Source organism: Uncinocarpus reesii, genomic scaffold (genome assembly GCF_000003515.1).
Source record: "Uncinocarpus reesii 1704 scaffold_5 genomic scaffold, whole genome shotgun sequence".
Taxonomy (NCBI): Eukaryota; Fungi; Ascomycota; class Eurotiomycetes; order Onygenales; family Onygenaceae; genus Uncinocarpus; species Uncinocarpus reesii.
The window spans coordinates 2,036,534-2,052,488 of NW_003052496.1; the positions used below are offsets into that span (position 1 = coordinate 2,036,534).

General features: G+C 53.0%; 5 protein-coding genes across 5 annotated transcripts; 3 read left to right on the forward strand and 2 right to left on the reverse strand.

The window, feature by feature from the left end:
* Positions 1–1,284: 1,284 nt before the first annotated feature.
* UREG_07750 (uncharacterized protein) lies at positions 1,285–1,725 on the reverse strand (the record flags this gene model as incomplete). The annotated part of the gene is made up of 1 exon (XM_002582931.1): positions 1,285–1,725. The coding sequence occupies one exon, from the start codon at positions 1,723–1,725 to the stop codon at positions 1,285–1,287; it is 441 nt and encodes a 146-aa protein (XP_002582977.1).
* Positions 1,726–2,773: 1,048 nt separating this feature from the next.
* On the forward strand, positions 2,774–3,472 carry UREG_07751 (uncharacterized protein; the record flags this gene model as incomplete). Its single annotated transcript, XM_002582932.1, has 1 exon — positions 2,774–3,472. One exon carries the CDS (start codon positions 2,774–2,776, stop codon positions 3,470–3,472), a length of 699 nt encoding a protein of 232 aa, XP_002582978.1.
* Positions 3,473–3,847: 375 nt separating this feature from the next.
* Positions 3,848–7,659, forward strand: UREG_07752 (uncharacterized protein; the record flags this gene model as incomplete). Its single annotated transcript, XM_002582933.1, has 6 exons — positions 3,848–4,339; positions 4,424–4,742; positions 4,796–4,984; positions 5,041–5,369; positions 5,436–5,672; positions 5,731–7,659. The coding sequence occupies 6 exons, from the start codon at positions 3,848–3,850 to the stop codon at positions 7,657–7,659; spliced, it is 3,495 nt and encodes a 1,164-aa protein (XP_002582979.1).
* Positions 7,660–9,031: 1,372 nt separating this feature from the next.
* On the forward strand, positions 9,032–11,431 carry UREG_07753 (uncharacterized protein; the record flags this gene model as incomplete). The annotated part of the gene is made up of 3 exons (XM_002582934.1): positions 9,032–10,283; positions 10,346–10,800; positions 10,853–11,431. 3 exons carry the CDS (start codon positions 9,032–9,034, stop codon positions 11,429–11,431), a joined length of 2,286 nt encoding a protein of 761 aa, XP_002582980.1.
* A 1,253-nt stretch (positions 11,432–12,684) lies between these two features.
* Positions 12,685–14,384, reverse strand: UREG_07754 (uncharacterized protein; the record flags this gene model as incomplete). The annotated part of the gene is made up of 4 exons (XM_002582935.1): positions 12,685–12,726; positions 12,817–13,062; positions 13,433–14,189; positions 14,278–14,384. The coding sequence occupies 4 exons, from the start codon at positions 14,382–14,384 to the stop codon at positions 12,685–12,687; spliced, it is 1,152 nt and encodes a 383-aa protein (XP_002582981.1).
* Positions 14,385–15,955: the final 1,571 nt, after the last annotated feature.

Genomic DNA, 15,955 nt, shown 5'->3' on the forward strand with positions numbered 1-15,955 from the left:
CTCTCTTCAATTGACTTGTTGAAAGCTTGTTGTATCCTTTGACGCCTAGCGGCAAAATCCACATTTCCCAACTCTGGTAGTCGTCGAGACTTTGTCCGAGTGTTCGTGGGCTTTTCGAGGACATGGCATTATTCTGAAAATCCGAGATTCTGTCGACGATTTTTCCACGGGACGCTGAGGTAGTTGCAGTCGATACAGGCTGGCGTGGCCGAGAACTTCTCAAGGGAGGAGATTTTTTTGCAGGGGGGGCGGTGATGATAGCTTTGAGCGTTGGGCTTTTGAGGGGTTGGAGGTTGTGTGCACGAATGCCGTCTCGCTTCCCGGGCGAAGTGATCCTTGGTGATATAGGTGAGTGAGACGGACTCCGGAACCTAGGCGATGGGTTAAGTTTTGGAGATGGCTTGGGTAGCGCGCTGGTTCCTTTTGGGGGCAATGAAATATTCACCGGGTGTCGATCCAGCGCCGAATTTGTCCTTGTGGACGGTGAAGAGTTTCCCGATTCGGAGGTGTGGCTAAATCTACGAGTGGACACTGGTATCCGTGACTGAGACCCAGACTTTCGTCGGGGATTGGACCGAGAAGTAGGTGAAGTGGGAGATTTGAGACTCATGTTTGGGTTAAAAGAAGCAGGGCTCATTGGCTGTGAGCAATTTCCCGCTAGGTCACTTCGCGACCTGCGATGGAGGAGTGGTGGGCCGATAGTGTTGGTGGACTCGCTGGAGGCGGTATAGCCCAGGTACCATGCTGTTGGGGAGGTTGGGGACCATCCGGCGGAAACGTCTAATGGGATATCAAGAAACATGGGACTTGGCGAGTGCATGCAAGTATCAGAACCCCGTCTCTGATGTGATTTCCGTCGTCGTTCCTGGTGTGCGGCGAAAGTATCAAGGGGTATTATTTCGCCGAATAGCGGTCTCCTGGCGGAATTCTGTGGCACGCGAGTCTTGTGCACGTTTTCCGTCGTGGCCGCCCTGTTACTGTTCTGGCTATATCGAGTGGACGAACGAGATTCACGGGTGTGACTCGAGGATTGACGGGAGCCACCGCTCGGTCTGGACACCGGAGCAGGGTTCCCGATTTTCGACGAGGCGAACGTATGTCGGCTCGGAGGCTTCGGGGGAATTTCGTCGGTGGTCTGATTGAACCGATCCACCAGCTCCTTCAAGGAAGACTGTCGGGTTCTGGTCGCGGAGGGGAAACCGGGGCGCGGCGTTGTTTGGGGGGAGAACAGTCTTTGGGGTGGGATCCGGAACTCGAGCGAACTGGTGTGCACGGGAGGAGGACCTATAGCGTTGGGAGACGGGCGAGCCGTTGGATTGAGCGGAAGATCGCCTCGAGTATGAGGCGGTGGTCAGGTCGAGGTCCGTCGGGGCCGGCGCCATCGCTGCCAAAGGGATCACGGTATTGGAGGTAAAATTCCCGGGGATCAGGGGAGAGTTCGTCGTGAGCATCGTTGCTTAGCGAGAGACCCTGATCTACCAGATTAGTGGTAAGAGAGAGTTGATTCTGGCGGGCAGCACGTGGAGGAGAGTAAGTGGTTGCAGGGAGGAGCGGGAGGTGAGGGGAGGACATGGACTGGGGGTGGAGGTGCGAAGCGACATCGTCAGCATCGTCGCCGAAGCGGTGCTGCGATGGAAATTGCTGTGCTGTCGGAGCTGGCTGGTAGAAAGGGTGTAGATGCTGATTCAATGAATCGTAATTGTGATCGGCCTCCTGGACAGGCATCTTTCTGCACGGGTGAATCGCCTGATGGGATCCAGAGATCGATCCGGCATCAGGTACACCAGTTGTATTACTTGTCCTCTGCCCACAGGGACCAAGGGAAAGGGAAAGGAAAGGGGGGTTGGCTTTTTTTTTGATGCCTGAGCCAGCGATAGGCGAGTTGGGCTTGGGAGGTCAGTTGGAGGTAGGGAGAAAGAGGGTCTTGGAGCGTCACGACGTGGCAGAAGAGTGACAAGGGTTACAACTTTTGGCCTATCAAGCTGCCCGGCCGGCTCATTGCACGGCGGCCATCGCTGGGAGACTGGCAAACCGAGCCGCGGGACGAGTTCCAGCGAGAGTCTCAGCGGATTGAAGAGTCGACGAGGACGGGGCGAAGAGGTGAAGGAAGAGGTGACGGGGCGACGGAGGGCGCAGTCGTTGACGGGAGCAGAGCAGAGAAGAAGAGAAAGCCCAGGCAGGTGGCTCACTAGTTCGCTCGCGGGCCAGGGTTCTGGGGAGAGGGAACGCCGGTCTGCACGGCCGTGAGCTGTCAGGGTCGAGGAGTTGGCAGGACAAGGGAGTTATTGGCTGCACACGAGAGAGCAATCAAATCAGTACGAGTGGGCATGGGGGAGGGCAAAAAGGGCCAGCGGGTGATCCTTGAGATAGTGGGCTGGGGGATAAGAAGGGCCAGCAGAAGAGTAGTAGTAGTTAGAGCAGAGGAAGAAGCGGAAGCAGAAGAAGGGGAAGAAGACGACAGGGATGTGCTGGGGGCAGAGAGGATGAAAGAAAAGATGAAGAAGAGGTGAGCGAGGGAGATCGGGACGAGAAGACCAACGAGATCGAAAGGCCATGCAGACGATGCAGCCAGGCCGGTTAGTGGGTGGACGGCAGCGCCAATCGGTCTGGGAGGGAAAAGCGATGGTCATACAGTGCCACTCGGAGGCGATGGCAGAGAAGAGCAACACTCAACTCGCTACAAGCTCAGCGCGACTCTTGTTCATCCTGGCTGGTCCAGGGCTGTGAGGGCATGCGGACAAGGGGCCCAATGCATGGAAAAAAAAAATAGAAAATGGGACCTGACAACTTCGTTACATCCCGGCTGCTGGACAAAGAACCGCATCAGAATAATAATAATCGCGATGGACAGCGGATAAAGAGGCCACTCCAGCCACCCCCGAAGGATCCCTTGACGATGATCGCCGCCGGGCTGATAGTCAGACAACTCAAAGCGGGTGATCTTCTCGAGGCGCTGGTCTTTGACAGTGACAATATTAACATACAGACTCGAGTTGCGACAATTCCACTTCAACAGGCCCTGCTCTCTGGCCCTGTCGATCCAGCAGCCGACCATCCTTCCCGGCCATGCAGAATTAATCTCAGGATGAATCCATCACCTCCACCTCCTCGTCATCGACCAGATCCAACTTTCCCGCTCACCGCACAATCAACCATCACCGCCGCTCTGGATCCAGCGCCAAGTGGGCAACACAACTTGACGGTCGCCGTTTCGCGCTGGAACACCTCGATCCTAAGAATAGACCCTGTCCGCTCTACAAACCCACACAGCCTGAGACCCAGATCCCCAGTTTTAATCTGTCAAACCACGGTTTGGCCGTCCAAACTGACATCAGTTCGTCCAGGAACACCCGACCTGTGCCAGACGAACCCGTCCGCGTTCCTGAGGAGGAACCGTGGTTCTCGCGCAGGAACTGTTCCAAAGACCACTGCCGGCCCCGAGCGTTCTGGGCTGTTCGTGCCCTTTATTTGAAAGTGCAACCAGAAACAGATCGTAATTCCAGCCATGAAACGGAGAGCTTTCCCTTGGCTGAAACGGAGCTTGAGCTTTTGTTTCCGCCGTCCTTGCCGGTCGGACCGAGATGAACTAGTAGATGTAGCGGGAAGCGAGGAACTGAGATGTCAGAAAGGCAGGTCGTTTGGAGGTAGATTTCACTGCATAAATCATTGACTCGCTTGACGAGATTACCATGCAGCTAGTGAACAGTCAGACGTAATATCCCAACGTGATAAGAATGTCGTGAATCTCGTCAAGGCCTCGAATTAAAAGCAAGGCGTTGCAGTCAGGATGATCTACGCGTCTTCCGAGCCGCAACTCCCAAGATCACATATCTACAACTGAACGAACATGGGCAAGAAGAGAAAACTCGGAGCACGCGACACTGGTCCAACTGAACCTCAAAAGCGAGCCAGACACAACCCCAAAGACTCACAATCACAGTCCGCGCCTCCAACCCACCCCGTTCTCTCGCTGTACTACCCCCGCGTCCTCCCTCTCCGCGCATACCTCCTCACCCTCCTCCCGCCCTCCTCCAAGTCGCGCCGCCGCAAACTCGCGTCCCTGGGCGTCCAGCATCCTCCCGACCACGCCGCACACAAGCCCGCGCCCACACCCTCCGGCGAGGTAGTACCGCCCCCCGCACAGGCGGACGGAGCGCAGCAGGACCGCGTCCGACAAGTGGCTGCGCTCCTGGACACGGCATTGGTGGGCGTCTTGTCTCCGCTGGATCGTGTGGACGTGCATGCCCGACAGCGCGAGTTTGCGGCTTTCACCCAGTCGCAGTTTCGGTCGAGTTTGGTGCGCAGTACGGATGGGGGTGCGACTAGTTCGTTGAAGGAGGTGAGGAAAAAGCACAGGCAGTCTTGTGCTCTGGAGAGCTCAATGGAATAGTGATGGGCAGTGAGCTAATTTATATTTTTATAGATTGTTGACTTCGCCATACTGACCCTGTTCAACCAACAACGATCCTCTCACTTCCGGCCGCCTCATCTCCTATGCCATGGTTTCCAGCGGGCTTCAGGCCATGGTGCCTGGAATCAGGAACATGGTGCCATGGCAGGGATTCCGGGCCTTGTGCCGCAGTATCCAAACAAGAATGTTTCGATGCTAAAGGCGTTCCCGTGGACGGACGTGCTCGATCTCCTAGGTGCGAATTGCGAAGAGATTATGCTACACCTGCTGCTCGATTGCGGGCTGTTCATTTCTTTGGATCCGAGCAGAGGAACCTACTATCAATTGAGTGGTAAGCTCAATCTATATTTGGGCAGCGTTGTGCTTTGCTGAATGCGCCCATAGGGATACAAATGGTAGACCTCAAACTCCTCTCTCAACGACCTACGAAGGAGGGCAAGGGAAACCCCGGTGCACAGGCAAAAGATGCATTGCATTCTCCGAGGACCATTGCCTTTGTCAGGAACAGAATGTTTTATGCCCGACCGGCGCTGAACGCAAAGGGCGAGGCAAAGCTTGGCCTACAGCATATTCGTATGATCTATCCAGTGACAAGAAATCCGTTTCCCTTGCTGACAAGGAGACTCTAGACGTTCTAAATCGATACCCCAACTCCAACGATTTAGGCCATACGGTACATATTATGAAGTATATATTCCCACGCCAGTTTGGTCTACGCAACGTTTTCACGTCGGCCGTCGACACCAGGAAGACGGCTCAGCCATTTGAAGATTATTCGCTGCGTGAGGAGGAAATAGCAATGCAACAGAAATCTCGTGGGACCAAGGCGCCAAAATCGAGTTTGAACAAGGTACCCAAACGCCTGCGCGGGGAGCTGATTGTGTTGATCCAGAAGTTGCAAAAGAGACACCAGCACTGTTCCTATGTAGAGCTTCTGAAACATTACTGCCCCATTGAGGTATATGGGCACCACCTAGGTTACGTTACGGCTTCTCCAGACTAACTAACTGAATCTTGCTAGCAGTCTCGATCAACGGAGTCGCAGCAGTCCGACGCACCCCTGACAGATTTTGCGACGCCGATTGCGGGCGTGTCGGCATTCTGCCGGGCGGTTTTCCAAAAGTTGATTCCAAACGACCTTTTCGGAGTTGGGGAAGACGGTGGGCGGAATCGGGAAATGATTCTACGCCAGGTGGACAGCTTCATTCGCCTGCGGAGGTTTGAGAGCTTATCTCTCCATGATGTCTCTCAAGGGTTCAAGGTTCGGTCAATTTTTGCAATGCTTCGGCTACACCAGACAGCTCTAACATGTCGTGTAGATCAATTGTATCAGGTGGTTGATACCTCCGCGAAAGGCTAACAGCACTGATAAACTTTGTCTATCAGACAAACTAAAGCGCTCTGAAATCTTTCTCGAGTTCATTTATTATCTCTTCGACTCCCTCCTCATACCCCTCATCCGCTCAAACTTTTACGTCACAGAGTCCAATGTCCACCGCAACCGCCTCTTCTACTTTCGCCACGACGTCTGGAAGAAACTCATCGAGCCATCCGTGGCCCAACTCAAGGCTACGGTGTTTGAGGAAGTCAAAAAGGAAACGGCCGCGAGGACCCTGTCAAGAGGCGCGCTCGGATGTGGCTCCCTACGAATGCTGCCGAAGCGCGCTGGAGCTCGCCCGATCGTGAATCTGCGGAAGCGCGCGGCTGTCAAATCCAAATGGAACGGGAGGATGGAGCTTGGTCCCAGCGTCAATACGCTCCTGGGACCTGTGTTTCAGGTGCTGAACTGCGAAAAGGCGCAGAGGTCGGAGCTGGTGGGGTCTGGGATGGGTTCTGCGCGAGATATGCACGTCCGGCTGAAGGCGTTTCGGAAACGGCTGGAGAGGGATGGGATGATGATGAAAGGAGGGGGCCGGCTTTATTTTGCCAAGTTGGATGTTCAGGCATGTTTTGACACTATCCCTCAGAAGAGATTACTGCAGCTGGTTGATGGCCTGATCTCTGAAGATGAATACCGGGTGAGCAAATATGTGGAAGTTGGCCCGTCGCGGCAATGCGGCCTCGATGGACAGCCGGGTCGCAAGCTGGGTAAGCCGGTACGGAAATTCGTTTCCAAGGCTGCACCAAGCATGGACTTTAAGACACCGTATGATTTTGTCACCGGAGAATCGAATCTGGCCATGAAGCGAAATGCCGTGTTCGTTGACACTGGATATCAGAAACGACATGAGACTGAGGATCTGCTGGCCACACTGGAGCAGCATGTGCGCAACAACCACGTGAAAATGGGAAAGAAGTATTTTCGACAGAAGCATGGAATTCCTCAGGGCTCAGTGGTGTCGGGCATTCTATGCACCTTCTTCTACGGTGAGCATGAACGCGAGGAACTTGGATTCTTGAACTGTAATGAAGCGCTGCTGTTGCGGCTGGTTGATGATTACCTTCTCATCACCACAGACAAGGGCCTGGCGACGCGATTCCTCCAGGTGATGCTAGAGGGAAACCCCGAGTATGGGATTTCCGTGGCGCTCGGCAAAACCCTGGTGAATTTTGAAGCTACGATACACGGGCACCGCATTCCTCGCCTTGAAGAGGGGTCGGCCCAGAACCAGTTCCCTTACTGCGGGAACCTGATCGATACCCAGACACTGGCGATCAGCAAAGACCGGACCCGCCGACAGGACGATCTACACGTGTGCGACTCGCTCACGATCGAGCTGAAGAAGAACCCCGGCCAGGGATTCTGCCGCAAAGCGCTCTCTCTGTTCAAAGCGCAAGCCCACGCCATGTTCTTCGACACGCAGCACAACTCCCCGACCGCGGTGCTGGCTGGCATCTACCACGCGTTCGTTGACTCGGCGATCAAGATGTACGCGTACTTCCGCACGCTTTCTCGACACCATCGTCGCACTGCGGCGGGTGCGACCGTCTCGACGGAGATGTTCACGCGCACGATCGCGGCGCTTATCCACTACGCAGCGCGCCTGATCCGCTCGCGGATGGCACAGGCGACACGCGAAGACGGGAGTTTGCGCCACACGGCGGCGATTACCAGCTTGCAGATCCGGTGGTTAGCGGTGCAAGCGTTTAAAGAGGTCCTCCGGAGAAAGCAGAGCCGGCTGGGAGAGACGCTCCGGTGGTTGGACGGGCAGGGGAGGGCATCCAAACCGGCTGGAGATGGAGAAGCGGGAAGACTGTGGAGAATTGTTCGGGATGGAAGGATGATGGTGCAGTACTCGAGATATTAGGGCGGGCCAAAACGGGATTTCCTGGGATGGTGGGAAAATTGCGGTTGAATGTTGGCATGCATGATGCTGGAGACCCGGGTTTCCTTGATTCTGGCGCAGAGCCCGTGAGGTCTCAGAAAACTCCCCAACTGAGCACTCCGTCATCGCCTGTGCTGTCTCTTTTTGCCAACGCAACCAGAAGCATGAAGTGTTCCCCTGGTCTCCGTTTCACAAGCCGAGAGCTCAAGTTTCTGGCAACAACACCGCAACCAGTCCGGTGGAGATGAAACGTAGCGTCGGAACAAGTTGAAATTGCTTCATTTTCGCAGGGCTGCCAGCACTGCTGTGGCTTGCGTGCTTGGCGAGAACCATGAGCCACGGTGAGGCGGGTTTCATCCTGTCGGTATTTCCGAGATGGAGCCCCACAGACTGCAAAAATTGAGCGTTGGATCAGGCCATGCTATCATACGGAGTACATATAGAGGATATCGAGTATCAGTTATTGTAGCTCTGCCTTGTGGGATTCAGCGTGTTGGTCTGCTGGGCAGTGCTAATCTGCGCCCGGATGCGGGTTTAGTAAACAAACACTAGATTGTTCTTGGTTAGTGGTATTGGCGGGTCGTGCTCCCGTTGGGTTCTTTCGCGACCCACTGGTACAATAGTCCGTGCTCATTGGCTATATCCTCAATTAGTGCATTCAAGCTCCCCTGCCAAGACACAAGCGCCGTGTGGAATAAACAACCTCCCTCTGCCATACCGTAAATACAGTGTACGCGCGCTCTGACCACAGCGAGAAGCAGTACACAAATAGAATACCGCTAGAACCGGCCCGGCCTAGCTCAGCTTAGCACCAAACGGGACAAGATCGTCGCCTGGATCTCCTTCTTTCCTGCTTTGACCTGCTCGACGTCTCTTCTTCTTCTTCTTCTTCATCTTCACTCTCGCTTCTTCCTCTCTGCTCTGGGCCTGGCTGCCATGCCGTCGCTACGAGCTCTGTCGACTACTTGATTGCTATCCGGCCGGATGTTTCATTGCTGTGCGACTTGAACTCATCCCCCCCATCCCTACCTCCTATTATGCCGCTCGCTTGATCATCGAGGAGCCGGGGAACATCCCTCTTGCCCATCTCTCCAGAATCCCCGAACCCTACACTCGATCGGATGCCGTCGTTCGTTTGCCACACGCCCTGTACAGCTAATACTCCGCCTTATTATTCTTTTCTAATTTAATAAACACTCGCGTTTCAACGGTACCTGGTTCGCCATGCCCCTGTGAAACGAAACCAAGCCGATCGCTGAAGAAACATTCCCGAACGCTCGCCATTGCTGCTCTTTTTTTTGCCCCCCGCCCCTTAATTTCGGTACCGTACGATTCCAAGATGATAGATAATGTCATGGCCGCGATCTCGGTTGCTCCCGACTCCCCTCCCGATCTGACGGGTTCCAAGTCGTCAAAGTCCTCCTCCTTCCAGTCGTCCTCCCACCGGTCCGGCCCGGATGGGATCCTCGCCGATATCTCAAACTTTGAAGACATTGGCCTTGACGAGGACCTGGATGTCACACATATAGATCATACCCATCTCGGGAAGGACAAGCTCACCATCCGCACGTCCCTGCGGAGAGTGTCCGGTGGGCATGGCGGTAGGCGGAACATGACGACTCAATTGGCTCCTGTACGGGAGCTCACCTCGTCTAAACGGGCGAATGACTACCCGCACTTGCAGGCGCAAATCAATGGCGCCCTAAGCGCAATGCAGTCGCTTACCCTGCCCCGCCACGATCAGACCGGAAGACGGGGATCCGCAAATCCCCCGAATTTCTCGTTACAGCCGCGTCCATCATCGTTCTCGCGGCCCAGAACCCGGTCGCCCTCCCCTAACAACATGGCAATGGGGCTGTCTCCGATAATTCCTGTGAGATCGCACAGTCGGCCGCCCCCGACTCCGAACGGATCGGTCCGCTCCTCCTCGAGGCCATCCCGGAAGAGCGTCAAGGACCTGGAGGCTGAATATCATGACTCTGATGATGAGCTGCCCGAAGATGCGGCGCTCTGGAATGTCCCAATATCGCCTCGCCCGCCCCACGAACGACCCCAAGATAGTAGGATGAGTCGCTCCAGCTCCAGCAGCCGAAGCCCGGGTCCTCGACCCATTCCGCTCGAGCATACAATGTCGAGTCCTCCCGTCGGATCCCTGTCTCCATCGACTTCACCGCCGCGCCATAGCAGAGGTCGTCGTAGGCTGCCTAGGTCTAGCTCAATGGGGCATTTGCGTGGCCATACCGGCCGAGTGCCTCGAGGTAACACGCGGAATGTTGTCATGTCTGAGCTGTCCGAAGAAGCCAAGGTCTTGACAGAAGTCCTCGAATTCCATGCCGATGAGTCGGCCCGAGAACACGAAGAGCGCGTCCAAGGTGGAAGATCAACCCGGTCGAGTTTGGATAGGACCAAACGCCAATCCGGAGGCATGATCGAATTACCACCACTCCAGAGGCCCAATATCATGATTGACCCGCTTCCAATTAGTAAAGAGAAAGAAAAGGTGCTGTCGCGAACACGGCCTAGTTGGCTTCCACCCAAAGACCAAAAAGAAGAAAAGCGTCATTTGAAAGAGTATAAGAAAATGATGGCCTTGTCTCGTGAAGCTGGTGCGTCAACTGCTCACTTTCCCCTGCTCTTACGCGTTTACAAAACTAAATATTATCTATAGAGAAGCGAAAAGCAGCGCAGGCTGCATCTGAACAGTGTAAAAGAGATGATACGCGGAAGATGCTGCAACGCATTTGGGATGAACACGTTTTCCCCAATTGGGATCGCGCTATCAAAGACTACCGTACGCGTGAGCTCTGGTGGCGCGGTATTACGCCACGATCTCGAGGAGCCGTGTGGCAGCGTGCCATTGGGAACGGACTTGGGTTGACTGATGAGTCGTTCAATAAAGCTCTTGGAAGAGCAAACGAACTTCGAGCCCAATGTGATGAAGAAAAAGGCAAGGTTAATAGCTTGGAACACCAGCGGTTTCAAGCAATACGACGCGACGCGGCCAGCGTGTTTCCGGATTTGAAACTCTTTGGAAAAGAAGGGCCGCTCTACGATAGCCTAGTGCAAGTTTTAGATGCATACTCGATGTATCGGAGCGACGTGGGCTATCTTTACGGCATACACGTAAGTAGCACATCAGGATACCCAGCCCGCTTTCATCCTAACATAGCTTTAGACCGTCGCAGGCCTCCTTTTACTACAACTACACACCCCAGCCGCAGCGTTCCAGGCCCTGGCCAACGCTCTTAACCGTCCCGTCCCCCTTGCCTTCTTAACCTCCGATCCGGGAGCCATTGCCCGCGTTTACTCGTTGGCGTCTGCGACTTTACGCCTCAAATTCCCGAGACTGTCAACACATCTTTGCGAGAATCTTTGTCTCACCGACCAACAGATCTGGGAACCAATGTTTAGAACAATATTTACAAATGGCCTTGACCTGGAGCGCCTGAGTCGAGTCTGGGATTGCTGGGTGTTCGAAGGGGACAGACTGATGTTTAGAGCCGGTGTCGCCATTTTGGGCGCCTTGGAGGCGCAACTTATGAGTCTTGCTCCTGGTGACGAAGGACAGGCCGCTGCAGCGGCAATCCTAGGATGGGGCTCGAAGAATATCGAAGTGGGCAGGAGAAGGTCTGCACCAGTGCAGCCGGCCAAGCTACCGACGTCAGTAAATGGGCAGGGCGGCCAGTATTGGGCCGTTGAGGTGGTAGGTAATGAAGACGTATTTATGAACATTGTTCGAGAAGCAGGACGGTAGGAACGGTTACTCTGTGGAACATGGGTATCCGTCTCCGTATCTTCTAGCTATCGCTCGCTTGGTCTGATAATCTTCTTGTTTGCATACATACACATTTTTTTGGAAATGCCACTACTTCTGGCATCTTTGACATAACGATGAGCCCCTACTTGGGCCACTAGACCTGTGCTTCAGCTTGTTATCGACAAGCTTTGCATAATGAACTCGATTTGTCCTTCGCTTTACTCGCCATCAATCTGAGATACCTTTTATTATATTGTTATTATACCTTCTATTCGCTCCCTTGATTGCTCTTCTTTCTTTTCGGCTCTTTAGAATTGTTGGATACCATGTACGCATGGAGCGGTTGTACTGTACATACTTTACTAGCATAACATACCTTTGAACGCTAATGTATATGTGATATTGGATACGCTGTTGAATTACGGAGTACTTGAGCAAAAGTACACTGTCAGAGTACATTCGACTCACAAGATAGGAAGACTGATGACTTGCAAGAGGGCAAACCCTTACTAGACGCCTATTACCATTGCTAGGCAATTGCCAGCACCAGCATTTGTGTGTTAATATAGAGCTTTCTTCTCTTTCCCGGTCTAATGGAGTGTGTGGCTTCTATGGTTAAACGGGCCTTGTGAGTTGCTTGATTATATCAATCACAGGATTCGATTTTATGGCTCCCATCCAGACCTTCCCTTCAACTCACTCTTAACTTTCTCGATTTGAAAGCGCGCAATTTGATCCATTAAAATAATAGTATAAAATAAGCTCTTTGTCACTTTGAACAAAGGAAAAATAAATACTCCATAGAGTTACAAACGGTGAAGGGGAGAAATTAAAAAAAAGAAGAAAGAGTGAACGCAAATCATAAAAGGCTCCCAAACCAGGGCCCAGAGTCCATCAAACAGCACAACGCCATGCGCCTGTGATTTGAGAGGGAAAACAAGACAAGGATGAGAAAAGTTCCCCGTAAACATCAAAAACATAAAAAAAAAAGGGCTAAAATGATCAACCTGGTCAAAGGGCCGAGGAGGGCAGATAGAAACATGAATAACCCCGCTAAAAGTCATCAACAAAAGACAAGAAGAATGAACAGGTGTGTTAGAACTTTGCAAGTATTCGACATCAGAAAGAGTAGAAGACGTGATATGCACAGACCCATTGATCTGGTTGGTGGATGATGCAATATGTAGAATATTTCAGGGAGAATATACGTGACTTGTCCATTCGTCAAATAGTCGATATCATGTTGAAAATCAGAACCACCACTCCTTCTGTTCACCAGTGTGATAAAATGTCTTTTTTTCAGAGTTCATGGTAATGTGGGTATAATGTAGAGCTCTTTACATGGACCTTCCAGAAGGTTGACGCACGCTAGACGGACGTACATATACATCGTCCCCCGCCCGGGTGTTTGTTCTGGTTTCTGCAGGGGGGATATCGGGGTGTGCTGCTTGTCCCTCGGATCTTGCCTGCGATTGTGCTCGCTGGCTGAGGACCTCTCTTGCATAGAATTCCACAAGCATTGTCCCGTATGCTTCCAACTCCTCCACCGGAATGGCGAGTCGGAAATCGTTTAGTAAAAGAAACTGGAGTTCGAGGTGGTTGAGTTCGACGAGTGGAAGCCCACCAACCTGCACGCAAAGACTAGTCAGCAGGCGATTAAGTGATAGAGTAGACCAATGCTATAACTGACCTTGGCGTATCTTGAATTAGTATAGAAAACGTCAGAAAAGAATTTGGCTCGCGCCAGTGACACCCGCCAATAACAAGCCGGATGTATATTATAGCTATCAACCACCAAAATAGTGCCGAGAAATCTAAGGCATCGTCATTTTCGTCACATTCATTGTTATCGTCAAAGTGGTCATTATCAACCGGGGATGGACTCTCGGCTCACAGAGGGCGACCCTCCTCGAGCCCGAGACGATTGGGGATGGTTGTCGATTGAGGACGCGGGAGGAGTTACTCCCAGAGGGAGGGGGTGTGATAAGATGAGATGACCCCCCGCCCGGGCGTCGCAGTGAGAGGCGGGGATGGAGACGAAGACTCCTGACAGTGATGTCGATCGGGACGTCGCCGGAGATTCTGAATGTATTCTTTATCCACCATTTCAGTCATTCGATCGAAGTAGACGAGTAAACTGAGAAAGACTTCATATGTTGTCGGGCAATACCGGTGAATTCTGGTGAGATAGTTGAGGATCGAGATGCTGGGGATATTTCTTCCATGGAAAGCCAACACGCTGGTCGTTTGTTGGCTGAGATTCGTAGCTCCTTCTGGGGGAGGTATGTGCTGGTGAATATGTTCATGTTGCAGATCATTTGTGGTGGTGATCTTTGTTAGCAGCCCAGCAACCATCTCAATTATATCCGTGACTGGCATTGAACTGATTTCGTATTGACGGCCAGCATCTTGAAAAAGTCCATTGCTTGTTGATCCTCGAGAAGAGAGTATCTCCTCACTGGCAAAGCTCTGAATATGATTGAGGTCGCGCACTTTGATGCGGCTAGGCGAGGTAGCTTCCGATCCGCCGAGTGACCGTGACGAACGGTATGTTGGCTGCAGAACGGGCGATGATGGCGACACCTGAGTTAGTCCGCCTGTCCTCTCGTATGCAGCGCGATCGATGTCGTGCCTTTGCCTGTCTTGCTGGGTATAATGAGACTGGGATGAAGGTCGCTGGCGATCGGGGAGGCGGTGTGGGGGAGAGGAGTGGGACGTCATCGAGGAGCGCGGGTCGTAAGAAGCTGAGGAGGAGCTAGAAGCATGTTGCGAGGAATAGGAACGATGCGGGTTGGACGAAGCTATTGAATTCGAAGACGCCTGAGTGCTGGAGTCGGCCGAACTGTGGGTGGCGGAATCGAGCTGCGAAGTGGGATGGGTAGGGATGCGAGGACGCACGGAAGAGAGGATTAGAAGCGGTGGCAGTCTGGTTTAATCTCGCGCTCAGCATCGTGTACGGACGATGGGATTGGGATCTGACACGGTTTGGCTGATGGGCAGCGATCCCATATCAAAGCTGGGCTGAAGGGCTCTCTTTGCAATGGCCAAGAAGGGGTAGTGGGGGGAGCAAGAAAAACAGGCTTGGGGACGAACAGGTGCACGCAATGCTGACGAGAAGACTCGGATATGCAGGAGACGATAAGACCAGAATCATATGGAAGAATCTGCGAAATAGACCAATGCACCATAGGGCCGGAGCTCTGCGAGTTGGGATGTTTTGGGGGAGAGCAGGCGACAAGGATGGAGGTGTCGGAGCAAGATGCGACAAAAAAAAGAGGCTGACGGAAGACGGGCTACCAGGGAACAAGTAGCAACATCCAGACGGGCCAACCTGCTGGGATCCCGAATGATTTTATGGGATTGTCATTCGAGACGCAAGCTGCTGGTTTTCTTGCTTTTTGTGTCTGGCCCCGAGAGATCAGATCGAAGCGCAAGTGGCTGACAATCCACACTGCAGGATCGTCACCGCTGGGTTCACCAGCAAGTTGACACGCCGAAATCGCCACTGCTGGCACTGCGGTGGCGGGACGCAAATCAGCAGGGGAAACACCAAGGCAAGCCGCAAATAATGGAGGATGGATAGGAAGGAAAAAGATTCGAGACCGGCAGCTGGCTTTTCTGGCGGCGGGCTCTAGTTAGGGCTATTAAGGGTTTCCCGCCGCAGGATTGCTTCTACAGGCGCCAGCAACACACATCAACCCCTGCAAGAACGTGGGCTCTTGGGCTTGATTCTACACGACAACAGACGGACTGGCGGCATGGCCTGCACCCATCCCTGCGATAGGCCCCGGGCTTGGAACAACAACACGCCCACGGACGAATCTACAGGGCTTGACGACTTGACCGCTTCGAGGGTTCACACAGGAGGTGAGCCGAGGTGTGTAGGTTATATAATTCCCCCTTTGTTTCTTGAGAGAGCATTCTGTGAAATGGCGTCCATGTCAACCACGCAGATCTCGGCCAATGCCGCCAATCTTTGAACAATGCTTTTTCCCCCCAGATGACGTTTTATATCACCGTCGATGGAGATCCCCCTGACAGGACGGAGATTCTCGATGTTGTCTGACTATGGCTGGTCAAATATTGAATGCCGACGGCAGGATGCATTGGCGATGTGAGGTATCAGCCTGTTGTACCGCGATCCCTCTCGTATCCGTATGAACTGTGGCCCTGAATAGCCAGGTTGCCGCTGACGGGCTGGGAGTCGAATATATATGGTTGTCTCTAAAGAGATGTCGACCATGACACATCATCCACTGGTTCCCCTCAACTGCAACTGCTAAATGCATGCCAGAGCCAATCTAGTGAGATGAAGATGTAAATTCAGGCAAGTTGCATAAACTGGTATATGTGCATAGATTATTCAGACAAACAATCCAGTCATCAATCAGTCCTCAATGCAGACAAGTGAATGGAGAGAACTCTGCCTGGGTCCAGTAACTAGTTAACCATGGTACACAATGGGATTTAGTTGCGGAGTGGAACATGGAAACCCCTTCTATCAGAACAACACTGTCCAAG